We start from the raw sequence: 13,986 nt of genomic DNA on the forward strand, positions 1-13,986 counted from the left end.
TTAAACTACTCTAAAACGTGAGTAAATGGTGCTTTAATAAATCACTGTTTGGATTTACATTAGAATAAATTAACGAACAAATTTAGTGCGAATCTGGCACGATTACATACATTGTTTCAAATTGGTTTTTTTTTTTAACGGAACTTTACCATCGGTGTTTATAAACATTACTTTTTGGTAATTTAACTACAGGTATTTGTCATTAGTAAACGATATTGGCCATAAGTGGTTTGTAAAATAAATTTTGTAAAAACCATATTGTTGTTCATAAGTAGCAATAATTTCAGATTCAAAAATAAATTATGCTCATTTTACAATAACGATATTTTCCATTCGTAAAACAATATCAATTAACAGAACCTAATGTAATCAGAATACATTAAAATATTTCAGTTACTATGTTTCGGGCTTTATCATAATAAAACTGTTGTTGCACTTCTGTTTTCATTGAAATATGTTTACTTTTTAAATTTAGGTTGGTAACCTTTTTAGACCTTGCATTACCCGTCCACATAGGCTTCTGGCCATATCCATCAAAGCTAGGGGTGAGCCGGTTCAGTACATGGTTGTACTGTACTGATAAACAGTAGGGTCAGAAACCCACGGCATCTCTGCCTTGGACCTAAAGTCCGTGGCCCTACAGATTGAGCCAAAGACCTACCAAATCACAATTTGCAATGACACTTAAATTGCAAAGACAAACAATAACTAATTTTTGTTCATTTCAAAATTCTTTTCTTGCACTTCACCGACTCAAATTTTTACTCCAAATGATTCCGGTAAACCTTGGGTGTGATGCTAGCAGATGCGTTTCGGACTTCCACGTGAGAGGGGTAGGTTTGTTTTCAGGAATATCAACAGAAGTGTGGGGTGCTTAAATTGCTCCCTCTAAAATATTTTACAATTCCTTTAACCGAAACTAAACAACTGCAGGCAAAACAATCCTGTTTATAACTGGAAGTGTCTGTTTAACTATGGTACCTTGAAATAGCATTTATACTTTGTATGGAAGAAGCCATGTGTGAGGTCGAGGCTTATGATTCTCTCGACCTCTATGACATAAAATAGAGTGGGAGGGTGTGACACGAGGAATGCAATAACACTCAGGACATTGAGATGTAAATGTTGTATCGACCAACGTGTGTAGGGTGTTCGCAGACCTTAGGATAACAACAGTCTACTGCACAGTATACACTATACAATATACAGTATGCTACTGCTACTGAGGTAAAAGCAGCGCTGCTGTATCGATTGTTTAGCCCGTTCCCTGTAAATTGGGCCCAATGCATATTTATGAGATGAACATCCAAGCGCTGTAATGCTCCACGAGCTAGACCATAAATACACCCTGTATCCTGTCAAAGCCCAAACTAAAATTGGCTCTACTTAGCAAACTGTTTGGTGTTTGTTTTTATCTACTACAGGTTCTTTGTTCATCCAACGAAACAAGTTGTTTAAAATACTTAAATATTGCAGCTTTGAAGAAAATAGTGTGATTGTTAATACTTGAAAAAAACTGTTTCTGTTTTTGAAAGTAAATATAATCCTTAGTTTTTAATGTGAATAATTTGATTCTGTGAAGTACGAGAGAACGCTATTTTTATAAATACCATGTTCTATATAGTTAGTTTGATTGAATTAACGTTATAATTATCAATTGTAAATTTTTCAGTAAATGTATTAATAAATAATATCCCCCAATATACAGGCAAGGTTCTAACCTTGCCTCTAGGCAGATGACCTGATTATAAACAGAAAAACAAATTATTTTAAATACAATTCTACAAAGGAAGAATATGTGACTTGAGATTTAACAAAAATACTTAAATTTTAGTGCTTGCTGTATCATACAACCTATCAACAATCAAGGGAGAGCAAACATCATTCATATGGATTAAAAACTACTATTAAAGATCGCACCAACTGGGACAATGCAATCAAAGTACAATGTTTTGAATGCCTTCACAAACCCTTGAACCCCTTGCTTGTACATCAAGCAATTTTCTGAAATGAGGGAGGTTGTTCCAAAGGCGACATGCAGTTAAAACAAAAGCTCTTTCATGCGATTTATGCGTTTTTATTACCACCCATTTGTGCCAAAGGAGTCTAACAACACTTTTAAGTTATACTTTACTGATTATCGATCTATTTTAAAGACGCTAAATGTCAGAAGTCTAATCGAAATAAACCTGTACACAACATTGTTTTATATATATGACTTATATTATGTCCATTTTGAAGACAACAAAAGACCGTTTTAATTGAATATTTGTAACCAACGTTATTTTAACGTACCCATAAAGAAATATTTAATCGATGAATTGTTGAAAAGTATAAGATTCTAACGTAACTGTAAATCTTTTCCAACTATTAGATACCAACTCGGAACTGTTTCATAATATGGATGTATTCCAAGGTTCCAAAACAAATCGCCATTGAATAAAAAGTCTCATAATATATTAGTTGAATGATTGTGGAGACAGATATCAGCCAGATTATTTGATTAGTCAATAAGTATATATGAACCGTATTTGTTAAGTCTTTACCTCTAAACCATTTGATGGTGTGTATGGGGTATCCAGCGACGGGACAAGAAATGATGAGGGCTTCTCCAGCAACTGCAGACACCTCTCCCATCGGCCTCACTTGGGGTAGACCTGTCAACAACAGCTCGAATAACCAAACAATAAATTGCACATGAATAAATATAATCAAATTGTTGATAGTTTTAATATGTAAATTAGAAGTCCTGTAATAATCTAAAATGCCCATACCTTAAATAACTGAGGCTTTAGGGTATTGAAGCTCAGTAGGCTACATTGTACTAGCCACAAATGTAGACATTTAGATAGTTGAAAAACAATTTATGTAAAATAGCTGCTATTTATGGTTCAACTAGTTTTGCTTCAAGCAAAATTTTCAGATAAATACCAGTATTGCTTCAAGCACTATTTTTAGATAAATACGTTAAAGCTTGCACCAAAAACTAATATTGCCATTGACTCAATTTTGAATAGTCATTATGTATATTTTGCAAACGAAAAATTAAAACGTTACTTATCAAAATTGTACTTTCATTAAATCTAATGTTGATACTAATTCTTGTAACTTAAAACAGCAATGGTTTACGGGCATTACTGTTTTAGTATGATCTAAAACCTGTATCACAGTCAAGAACTCTTCAAAAAGGAAGACAATTCTAAGTTTATTCCATGATAGTAGCCGAACTGAATTTATTGGTTATGTCATTCTCGTATCATTAAAGAAACATTACCGTAAACGTATAGTTCAGCACTATGAGAAGCCTCCCCTACTCTGTTGGTGGCCGTACACTTGTAGGTTCCGCCGTCCTCTACCTTCACTGATGTGATGTTAACATGACTGATCACATCACCATGGCTAGGCACGTACTGTCCAATCACAAACCTACAAAAACATATGGTTAAAGTTGATCTCTATTAAAATAATAGGAGAGATAAAATTCTCAAGAGGAAGTGCTTGACATTGTTGTTCTAGTAGAGGCTGGTTTTTCTAAATTTAAAAACAATGACTTGTTGTGCTGATCTACAGATGGATGACGTTTGAAGTATTTCTGTGTGCTCCACCTAGAGGCAGTTTGTAAGTAACCGTACTGTGACGTCTTTGGTAGACAGGGTGCCGCTAGGGAAGTCGAACTTTCGAGCCTCTCCGAATAGGTGTTTTCATTTGGACTCAATGTTTAAAATTCTTCCAGGATACTCAACTGTCTAGTACTTGGAATTCTTTACACAACTTCAAGAATCAAGTGTTTCTGTAAGATAATCGTTAGTTTAATTCCTAAACTTAGCCACCAAAAGTATAAAACTGTGGTAAACTTCCACATTACCCTGATTTAAAGTTACATGATTATATACACGATCAATGTCATAAAAAACTACTTCATTTAGGGATAAAGTTGTATAATCCGAAGTTTGCTTGATCAATTCCAAACAAAAGTCTAGGCGTTTTTGTCAAGGTTTGATTTTGGGTAAACCGCCTTTGTCAATAGGCAATTGATAATTCTGACAAATTAATCTTCTGGTGTTTGACAGTTACAAAGCTACACAAAACATCCTGCCAATCACACACCCTTCTGAAACAACATTCCATTTTACTTAACATGCTACTGAAAATGTCAAGCAATCGACCACCGCACTGATATGAGGTATTGAATATCTGTCAAAATTAAAACGTTTATGAGTGTGCAAACATCAATGTAAAATGGATCTGGACCTATGAAAAAAAGCTATTATTTTTCTCGCCCTATGGAATGACGCACCTGTATATATTTGAGTGTTACGTTTCAACCCATTTTCGTGTTGTTAACTTTTAAACTTGCTCCCGAGTGTGGCATTTCTAGGATTCCCAGGCTGGAGCATCTTATAGCTGTAACGTGTGTTTGAGCATATCATCAAAATTGCAGAAAAAAGAAAGCCATCAACGCGAACAACTATTCATAATGCATCATCATGCCTTACTGTGGTATTAAGACCGTCCAAGTCTACGCCAATAGTATTTTTGTTGGGATATCAACAACACACTCAACAGAACCCAAGACGGTAGCTTAGAGGTACGACTTTAGCCAGATCTGATCTGGAGGTATTCCGGAGTGGTTACAAAATCTATCTATATCAAAAGAATTTCCGCATGTGCATTTAATATACAGACTGTCCCAAAAGTCCCGGACCGGTTTAATATTTTCCAAACGACAACAGATAAATCAATAAGATTTGGTACATCAACACCACACCTAAAAATCTACTTTTTTAAGGAAATATAAATTTTCTGTCACATCATGGGGACGTACCGCAAGGAGTCAGAAGGAAATCTTAAATAGAAGCATAGGTTGACATGTACATCAAATTAAAGGTCTTTACTAGCAGAATATAATGCCTTAAATTTGAACTCAAACGGACAACCGAGTCAAGAATGACAGTGGTTCAAAGGTTCATTTAATTTGCATTGCTATTATACGCTTACTCCTCGGGGGGTACAGCCCTAGGAATCGGAAGAAAATTGTTAACGTAAGCATAGGTCGATATGAACATCAAATTAAAGGTCTTCACTAGTAGATTACAATGCCGCAAATTCAAGCTCAAAAGAACGCCTGAGTAAAAAATGGCAGTCGTTCAAAGATTCAAAATGGCGGATTCAAGAAATCTTTGAACAGCTGGCATTTTTTATTCAGTTATCCGTTTGAGTGCAAATTTACGGCATTATATTCTGCTAGTAAAGGTCTTTAATTTGATGTGCAGATCAACCTATGCTTCTATTTAAGATTTCCTTCTGACTCCTTGCGGGACGTCCCCATGGTATGACAGAAAATTTATAGTTCCTTAAAAAAGTATATTTTTAGGTGTGATGTTGATGTGCAAAATCTTATTGATTTATCTGTTGTCGTTTAAAAATATTAAACCGGTCTGGGACTTTTGGGACAGTCTGTATATGTTGATCTTGAGGAAGTAAACTAGTTTATACTCTACTTATTAGATCGATATACTTTGTGTTTGATCTGATGACATTGTGTAAAGGGGCCGACGAGCCGGCTGGAAGAGAGCCAATGTCTGCTCTCCACACAATCAATCTAAATTTTTTATCTAGTGACACATTGTGTACGGATAATTACGTAACTTTGGAGATTTTCTGAGTAAGTCCACTGTAGATTAAGTAGGTATAACATATTATTCTGATAAATTAAAACGCACAAATAAATAAAATATTCATAAACATTAACACAGCTTGAAATAAAGTTCTTTAAGTGATACAATTACAAAATATATGTTAAACTAAGAAGTATATTTAATTACAAACTTATAGTATGTTTACAATAACACTCCAAGAGTTAAAAACTTAATATCTTTGAAACCTAGAATAAAAGGAGGTAGAACGGATAAGGTATAAACATTGCATTTACTCAAAGTTAAATGAATCAGGAAGCAATTGCTTCTTTCATTAATTTAACAACAGTTTATAAAACAAAAAAAAAACGTATTTCAAATTACTGTAAGTTATGTGTCTACGAAAGGATATTGCTTGGCCGAATAAAATTACCAGTATTTAATTAAATTACCAGTTTAATTTATTACGCAATTGCCAAGTTAGATAACATTTTTAAAAAGGCAATTCTTAAAAATAATAGTTACTAACCCCGAGTCATCTCTGTCTGACGATCAGGAAACAAACTTTACATCCACTTTAAAATGTATGTACGCAATGACGATTTTTCTGAGAATTTTTTAAAAAAGCTTAACTTGGTAAGTCGAATACAAGTATGAAATAATGTTAATATTGACCAAGTTCTTTGCTAGTTAGCTGCCATAAAGAGTAACACCACTGTTACCGAACATATTAGATCAGTAAAACCACTAAAAGGAAAAAAATACAAAAATAATACAATATTGTACAAATAAATGACTAAATTGTAGAGTTTTTATCATCAATAAAATTGTATTTAGATATAATTTATCAATGCTAAACTAGTTAGACATGTAGAGGTTTCCAAAGATTTTATTTCATTACTGTGGAAAATATGGTTAAATCTTATCATTTGGCAGTAAAGAAATTATAGATGGTGATTAGTATTCTTGCTTCATCCCCAGAGTAGTAATATTCAAATTCTGGCTCACGTTAAGTTTAATGGTGGCGAGATATTACGACGTTTCATATCTGATGCAAGTACATACTGCTGTTCCATCCTTTATTAGCTGCTCTACTTTGGTTACTTAATTACGTATTCCAGACGTTAGCTGGTTAATTTAAAAATACCTACGTACGTACTTACGTAAAAAAACGAAGAAATGGTTATGAATATAAGTCGTGTCAATTAAAATAGTACACGACTAATCCTACCTAAATACAGCGTGGCCCAAAACAGGTACTCATCATTTCATGGCAAGGACTTATTATTTATTACCTGTACAAACTTATTCTATCTTAAAACTAAGTGCTCACAAGATAGTCTTATATTTTCAACTAGGCCTACCAGGAATGATCGAAATCGTGTTGAGATCACTTAGTTTTAAGATGTAGAGTAAGTTTGTACAGCTAATAAATAATAAATAATTGCCATGAAATGATGAGTACCTTTTTTGAGCCACCCTGTATTTAGGTAGGATCAGTCGTGTACTATTTTAATTGACACAACTTATATTCATAATCATTAGTCGTGGTTTATAAAAGATAATGTCTGTATAAAAAGCCGGTCTCTATACCTAAGTGACGATTGATTTTAGATTTTTAGTAGACAACTCTACATGTACAGAAAAAGATTACATTTTCGAACTACTATGTATGTTAACTAGCAACAGAGCGCGTTGTGTTTGTGATACAACGGTCTCTAGTAAAATAATGGTTATGAAATCCATACACCTCTTTACTCACTAATATTTATGGTAGATATTAAACACATAACATTAAAATCACACACTTTAAACATAAATGCCAAATTACAACATTTAAACAAAGAAAAATAATAACAATATAACAATAAGTTGTTGAATTTTTAACACATGTTTCGTATGATTAGATTATGCCATCAGGTAAACCTTTTTATCTATAAAGATTAGTGTTTTTTCTTATCCGAATAGGGTTTACTTTTACCCGACCGATTTTCATAATTTTAGCCTTTAAGCCGGGTTTTCCTAGGCGCGGAGTCGGCTAGCGGAGAGAGGAACGCGGAGAGCAGAATTGAAATTAACATGGCATTCCGCTCCGCTTCTAGGAAAACAGTAACATTAAATTGCCTAAGACAAGTGGAGTCCGCTCTCCGCGTTCCTCTCTCCGCTCGCCGACTCCGCGCCTAGGAAAACCCAGCTTAAGCTAAAGGTATTGACCACAGATACTTATTCAAGCATCGGCATTCATTTATCTGACGTATATTTCGAGTTATGCACAAACTTCCTCCCTGTACATTTCTTATGGGAGTTAAATTTGGGGTTCTTTTCCGAGTTTGTTTGACTCTTCTAGTCGACCTATTTTTATATTTTTGATCTTAAGATAAAGCTATACTAGTACAGATTTGCCATCAAGCATCATCATTAATTTATCTAATGTATTACTCAACAAAAAAATATAAGTTTGATTTTTTTAATTTTTACTTCAATTAAAGATGTATTTCAGCAGCTCTAATTACATTATCCTATATGTTTTGGTCTAAGAACCTTTTGTGAAATACCAGCTTTCATTTGAGCTATTATTGATTATTAAGATCGGACGTACCTGAGGCTTACTGCTGAATCACGAATTAACAATAATTAATTATAATTGATTTAGGACTTACCTGCAATCAATGATACGTATTTATATTTTTATTTAAGTTATTTTATATGTATTGGTCTTAAAATACTCCTAGAAATAAAGGATTTAATTTGAGATATTTATAGTTTAAATCAGTTAAGTTCAAGACACTGTATCGCTCAATCAGAGTTTCCAGCCCACAAAAGGTAGGAGGGAGTAAGAACTTTATTTTCATTCAAAATAACTCCATCTACCGATATGAGTACGTTTTCGTGTGACTTGCCTCTCATTCTGGGGTAGAGCAAAGCCATCGAGAGTCCACTTGATATTGGGGGTTGGATTGCCAGAAGCTACACACTTGAGGGACACCAAGGGGCCTGGCTGGATGGTCTGTCTTATGAAGCGGTAGGTGATCTGTGGGGGAGTGTCTGAAAACAAAGTCAACGCTACAATACAGGCAACATGCTACTTGATAAGCCACTCTTCAGATCAATATAATAATACAAGAAGCGTGCATTTCCAAAACGTTGTAAATGCCTAAAATTAAATTTTACAGGGGGAAGAAAAACAGATTTCCATGGTAACATGTTTATTGATGGACAATAATAATTAAACTTTATAGTTTGTAATGTTAAAAACATGTCTGTTGTTTTAAAAATAGCTATTCTAGTTAGCTTTAGTAAAAAATCAGAACTAAGCTTTTTTGAAATTTCAAAACGTTGTAAATGCTATGCAAGTACTAAGAAACACTCTTGGGAAACGTCATTGCCCGTTATCATGTATCATGGTCGTTACAACGTTTTGACTTGCACTCCTACTTATAGTTCAGTTTTTCCCCACTAGTGGCAGCACTATCGAAACAAGCTGCGTTGCTATCGAAGGATATGGCATTTACAACACGATTTTGTATAAAAACTAATATTACAGAATTTTGGCATTTACAACGTTTTGGGCTATAGACATTAGGACTGAAAATACACAAACTTATAAGAATAATTTCATATACACAGAAAATCGCAAATAAATTTAAGAAATATTTTGAAGCAAATGTCTTCAAAACACACTACTGTATGAGTAAAAATTCCCATAAAAGTATAATGTATCAAACATTATACATTTATAGAGTCTAAATAACTAATCATGTTGATTACGAAAAGGTTTTATAGGGAACACTGAATATTTCGTTGCTTGATTTAAGAACCACATGTTTGCCACAATTAATTATGACACATCAAAAACAATTGAAAATGTTGTTATCATTCTTTTTAGAAAATACCCTTTTGTTAGCATTGGAGGAGAGTCTTATCAATCTGAAAACTGTGAACGTAAAATTGTAGAATGATTTTACACTAAAATTTTTCAAATGCATGTTAAAGGGGAAAAAATTAAAAATAAATAGAAATTTTAAATTTGACGAACTTATTTCCATAACCCAGAACTTGTAGAAGCCGATAGTGTTAAATAAACCATGTGGTTATTGTCATTCGTCTGATTGTTGAAAATGATTGGGTGTCTAAATCAACATCGAACATCATTTAACATCTTTCATACGTGTTTACGATCTTTTAAACGGATACAGTATAAAGTTTCATTAGAGATTTGAATTTCACAATCACGTCATTTATGAAATTAAAAAAAAATTAATAGTATATATTTATAAGCTTATAAGTACAGAATTGCCATTTTAAAGTTAATTAATTGTTAATAATGAACAACAATGCGGGTCATTAATGATGATTTTCCACTTATTCTACATGAATTATTGTAGACAGTCTTCATAAGATTTCATGTGGTAAAATATGTCTTGTAATATTACAACTAGTTCTAGTATGCTATTCTGTGCTTTAATAGTACATATTATCAAGTAAGGGATATCTTAGTATCACTACTAGATCTTACATTACAAAACCTAGCATTACATTCGTCAAAATTATTCGGCAAGTTTCTAACGAACAACAAACTATGAAAGTTCAAGATAATCGATAACATTTCTAGAACATTTTACAATTTGAAGCAATTTGGTTCGCAGGTGCGGGAAAGCAATAGTATTCATGAGCTTGCGAACCAGAAAGATTGGATCTGGATAAAACGATTTTAAAGGATATTAACGTTTAAAATTATCTAAGAACGCTAATTAAAATTTTTACAAAATAAATATTTCCTATTAATTTTAGATTCTCTTGTTCGTTCTCTGTTCTAGTAATTTACATTGTTCGTATGTCGATACCAGAGACAACAAAACCTCTCAATATTGTATATATGAGTTGAGGGTCCAACATGTCAATGAATCGCACTGAAATTAAAGAGGCTAACCTTAAGGACATCGGAAATAAATTTAATTTTATATTACTATTCTTTTTCTTAAAAAATCAGTGGTCTCTTTAAACCTCGACATTTTCTGTCACCATGTACAGTGGGACGCAAACCCACGACATAACTGCCTTGTTTTCACATTCAGTCACACTACTGACTGAGCCACCGACACTCCGCTCATGCTCATAGGCTACATCAGCTGCCGAAAAAGTAAACATGAAATATATCCCAAGAAACCTTTAAAATTAATTCAACATATATCCAAATGGTTTAAGGTAACTACATTTTTTGGAGTAAATTACAAAATATGTTTCATCCATTTTCAATGACATCGTGCCATAATTGATTGATTGATGCTTAATTTGAAGGTTTAGGAGATATTAATACATAAAAGCTCCAACGTGTTTATTTATTTTAACGTATAAAAGCCCCCGATTGTTGGGCTAAAAAATAAACTGAAGTTCGTGGTTGAGGACCATGCTCATGATTTTCAATCGTCCCAAACGTGTTTCAGTACAGAGGGTACCCCAACATGTTGATTGGCTAGGCTACCCACTACCCACCTCCCAGTCTAAGCTCAGCTGTTGCCTGTGCTGAGTCGTGTTCGTTGTTGACGAAACACTGGTACATGCCCTGGTCTTCCTTGGTCACCATCCCCAGCTTTAGGGTGTCCGAGGGGTTTCCTGATTGAAGACTCTGGCCGTCCTTGGCCCAAGCTATGCTTTTGATAGGACTACCTGTAATTTGAAAAACTACTTAGGAACGTTTTCTGTTGTAAATTTAGCAAAAATATGACTAAGTTTTGTGGTATTTTTTAGTGGAAGGAAGGTCCGCTAATATTGTATCAGTAATCTAAATACGCAAAGGGGCTAGTAGGCCTAACGTATTACGAAGATGATCTAACAATAACTTTACAGTTAGAAATATCGTGTATGTATGAGTACAATTGTTTACGGCCTGTAATAGATATGAGTAATAAATTGAATTCATCTATTCGGGCCGGGGTGAATTGGGTTAGATTTTTTTTTATTCCAGTAAAAAGACATTGAGGTAAAAACAACAATTTTATTTGAATTTGTTCTCTATGGAAGATTTGTTATTCTTGCTTAATATTTCAAAAACAATTAAGTAACTTAGATTAAGTAGATTACGAGTAATGTCGCTGCTACTAATATAGCACCAAACTTTATGGACGATCATTCACGGCTACAACCAACACATATATATGGCTTTTAAACGTACTAAATGTAAATATTTATAGTTGATCTCAACCATCTTAAGATCGTAATCAATAATCAAAATGACTTTATTTGATCATTAATGTCTCTGAAACATTAACAACTTTCTTAATTCAGTAGAAAATAAAATCATAAACGTAATAAATACTTTAAAATTGAAACACTATTGTTACATTAGCAAAGTCTGATTCGCTGCCATTCGATATCTTTTAGAGTGCAACGGTTCGAATGATTCTTAATTTCCATTAGCAACTGTGCTCTCAGTCTTGTTTTACCAGCTTCAATTTGTAGAGACGTTACCACGGGTATTGATCACCATCTAATTAAAACTATCGAATTTCATTGATGTCAAATGTAACAAGATATTTTTGATATACATGTATAACACTCATTAAAAAGAAAAATGTCCAGCTGCGTAAAACCCTTTCTTTTTTTGTATTTTGTATATTGTACTTTTTAAACTAACTGATTATTCATATTAAAAAACATTCCCATTAACCGAGAAATGCTATTTATGATTGGTTTGAAGTTGTATGATAACATGAGTCAACATTCTGGTTGAGAGTATGCTTGTTGTCCTACTTCAAGCCGGTCGAGCAGCTTTGATACCTAGCTAAATCAATCTTTCAATGACAAATTGGAAGAACTGCTGTTCAAGAGTGGAATACTAAAATACATATAACTATGGATACTACTTGTTTATCAACGTCTATTGTCTATTTTTAATCATCAAAGAATATTGTTTTCCTTAAACAACAGAAGTACCAACTTAAGTAACAGAAGTAAAAATATTAAGACTATACCTGCTTTTGAGCAGTGGAAAGCAGCAGGTTGGCCAAGGGCGGCAGTGAGAATGGATGGAGTTACATGAGCAGAGAGGGGTGCCTGGACCTGCAGGTTGATGTCCAGACGGGAAGAGCCTGCAGAGTTAGAGGCCATACAAGAGTAACGACCACTGTCACTAACCGAAGCTCTAGGTATGACCAGCAGCGCTCCTCCTCCTGTAATGTAGTGGTGCTCATTGTCAGATACTGGGGTGTCCTGCCACTCCCACCTGTAACATTACATAGAGGTCATATAATAGTAGTGACCACTGTAGGTATGAACAGCAGCGCTCCTCCTCCTGTAATGTAGTGGTGCTCATTGTCAGATACTGGGGTGTCCTGCCACTCCCACCTGTAACATTACATAGAGGTCATATAATAGTAGTGACCACTGTAGGTATGAACAGCAGCGCTCCTCCTCCTGTAATGTAGTGGTGCTCATTGTCAGATACTGGGGTGTCCTGCCACTCCCACCTGTAACATTACATAGAGGTTATATAATAGCAGTGACCGAAGCTCTAGGTATGAACAGCAGCGCTCCTCCTCCTGTAATGTAGTGGTGCTCATTGTCAGATACTGGGGTGTCCTGCCACTCCCACCTGTAACATTACATAGAGGTTATATAATAGCAGTGACCGAAGCTCTAGGTATGACCAGCAGCGCTCCTCCTCCTGTAATGTAGTGGTGCTCATTGTCAGATACTGGGGTGTCCTGCCACTCCCACCTGTAACATTACATAGAGGTCATATAATAGTAGTGACCACTGTAGGTATGAACAGCAGCGCTCCTCCTCCTGTAATGTAGTGGTGCTCATTGTCAGATACTGGGGTGTCCTGCCACTCCCACCTGTAACATTACATAGAGGTTATATAATAGCAGTGACCGAAGCTCTAGGTATGAACAGCAGCGCTCCTCCTCCTGTAATGTAGTGGTGCTCATTGTCAGATACTGGGGTGTCCTGCCACTCCCACCTGTAACATTACATAGAGGTTATATAATAGCAGTGACCGAAGCTCTAGGTATGAACAGCAGCGCTCCTCCTCCTGTAATGTAGTGGTGCTCATTGTCAGATACTGGGGTGTCCTGCCACTCCCACCTGTAACATTACATAGAGGTTATATAATAGCAGTGACCGAAGCTCTAGGTATGACCAGCAGCGCTCCTCCTCCTGTAATGTAGTGGTGCTCATTGTCAGATACTGGGGTGTCCTGCCACTCCCACCTGTAACATTACATAGAGGTTATGTAATAGCAGTGACCGAAGCACTAGGTATGACCAGTAGCGCTCCTCCTCCTGTAATGTAGTGGTGCTCATTGTCAGATACTGGGGTGTCCTGCCACTCCCACCTGTAACATTAC

The 13,986-nt window shown here is 34.9% G+C and overlaps 1 protein-coding gene across 1 annotated transcript in view; it reads right to left on the minus strand.

Annotated features, from left to right (window-relative positions):
- The window catches only part of LOC128998909 (cell adhesion molecule Dscam2-like), a 60,398-nt gene extending 47,203 nt beyond the window's left edge, over positions 1-13,195 (minus strand). The window contains exons 1-6 of the mRNA XM_054425265.1: positions 13,140-13,195; positions 12,608-12,858; positions 11,130-11,303; positions 8,537-8,681; positions 3,275-3,426; positions 2,547-2,657 (exon numbers count right to left, since the gene is read on the minus strand). Of these exons, the coding sequence (XP_054281240.1) occupies positions 2,547-2,657; positions 3,275-3,426; positions 8,537-8,681; positions 11,130-11,303; positions 12,608-12,858; positions 13,140-13,195 (889 nt within the window). The remainder of the gene's footprint in view (positions 1-2,546; positions 2,658-3,274; positions 3,427-8,536; positions 8,682-11,129; positions 11,304-12,607; positions 12,859-13,139) is intronic.
- Positions 13,196-13,986: the final 791 nt, after the last annotated feature.

The sequence above is a fragment of the Macrosteles quadrilineatus genome, unplaced genomic scaffold (genome assembly GCF_028750875.1).
Source record: "Macrosteles quadrilineatus isolate MER2022 unplaced genomic scaffold, UCM_ALF_1.0 Scaffold_7__1_contigs__length_78375512, whole genome shotgun sequence".
Lineage (NCBI taxonomy): Eukaryota > Metazoa > Arthropoda > Insecta > Hemiptera > Cicadellidae > Macrosteles > Macrosteles quadrilineatus.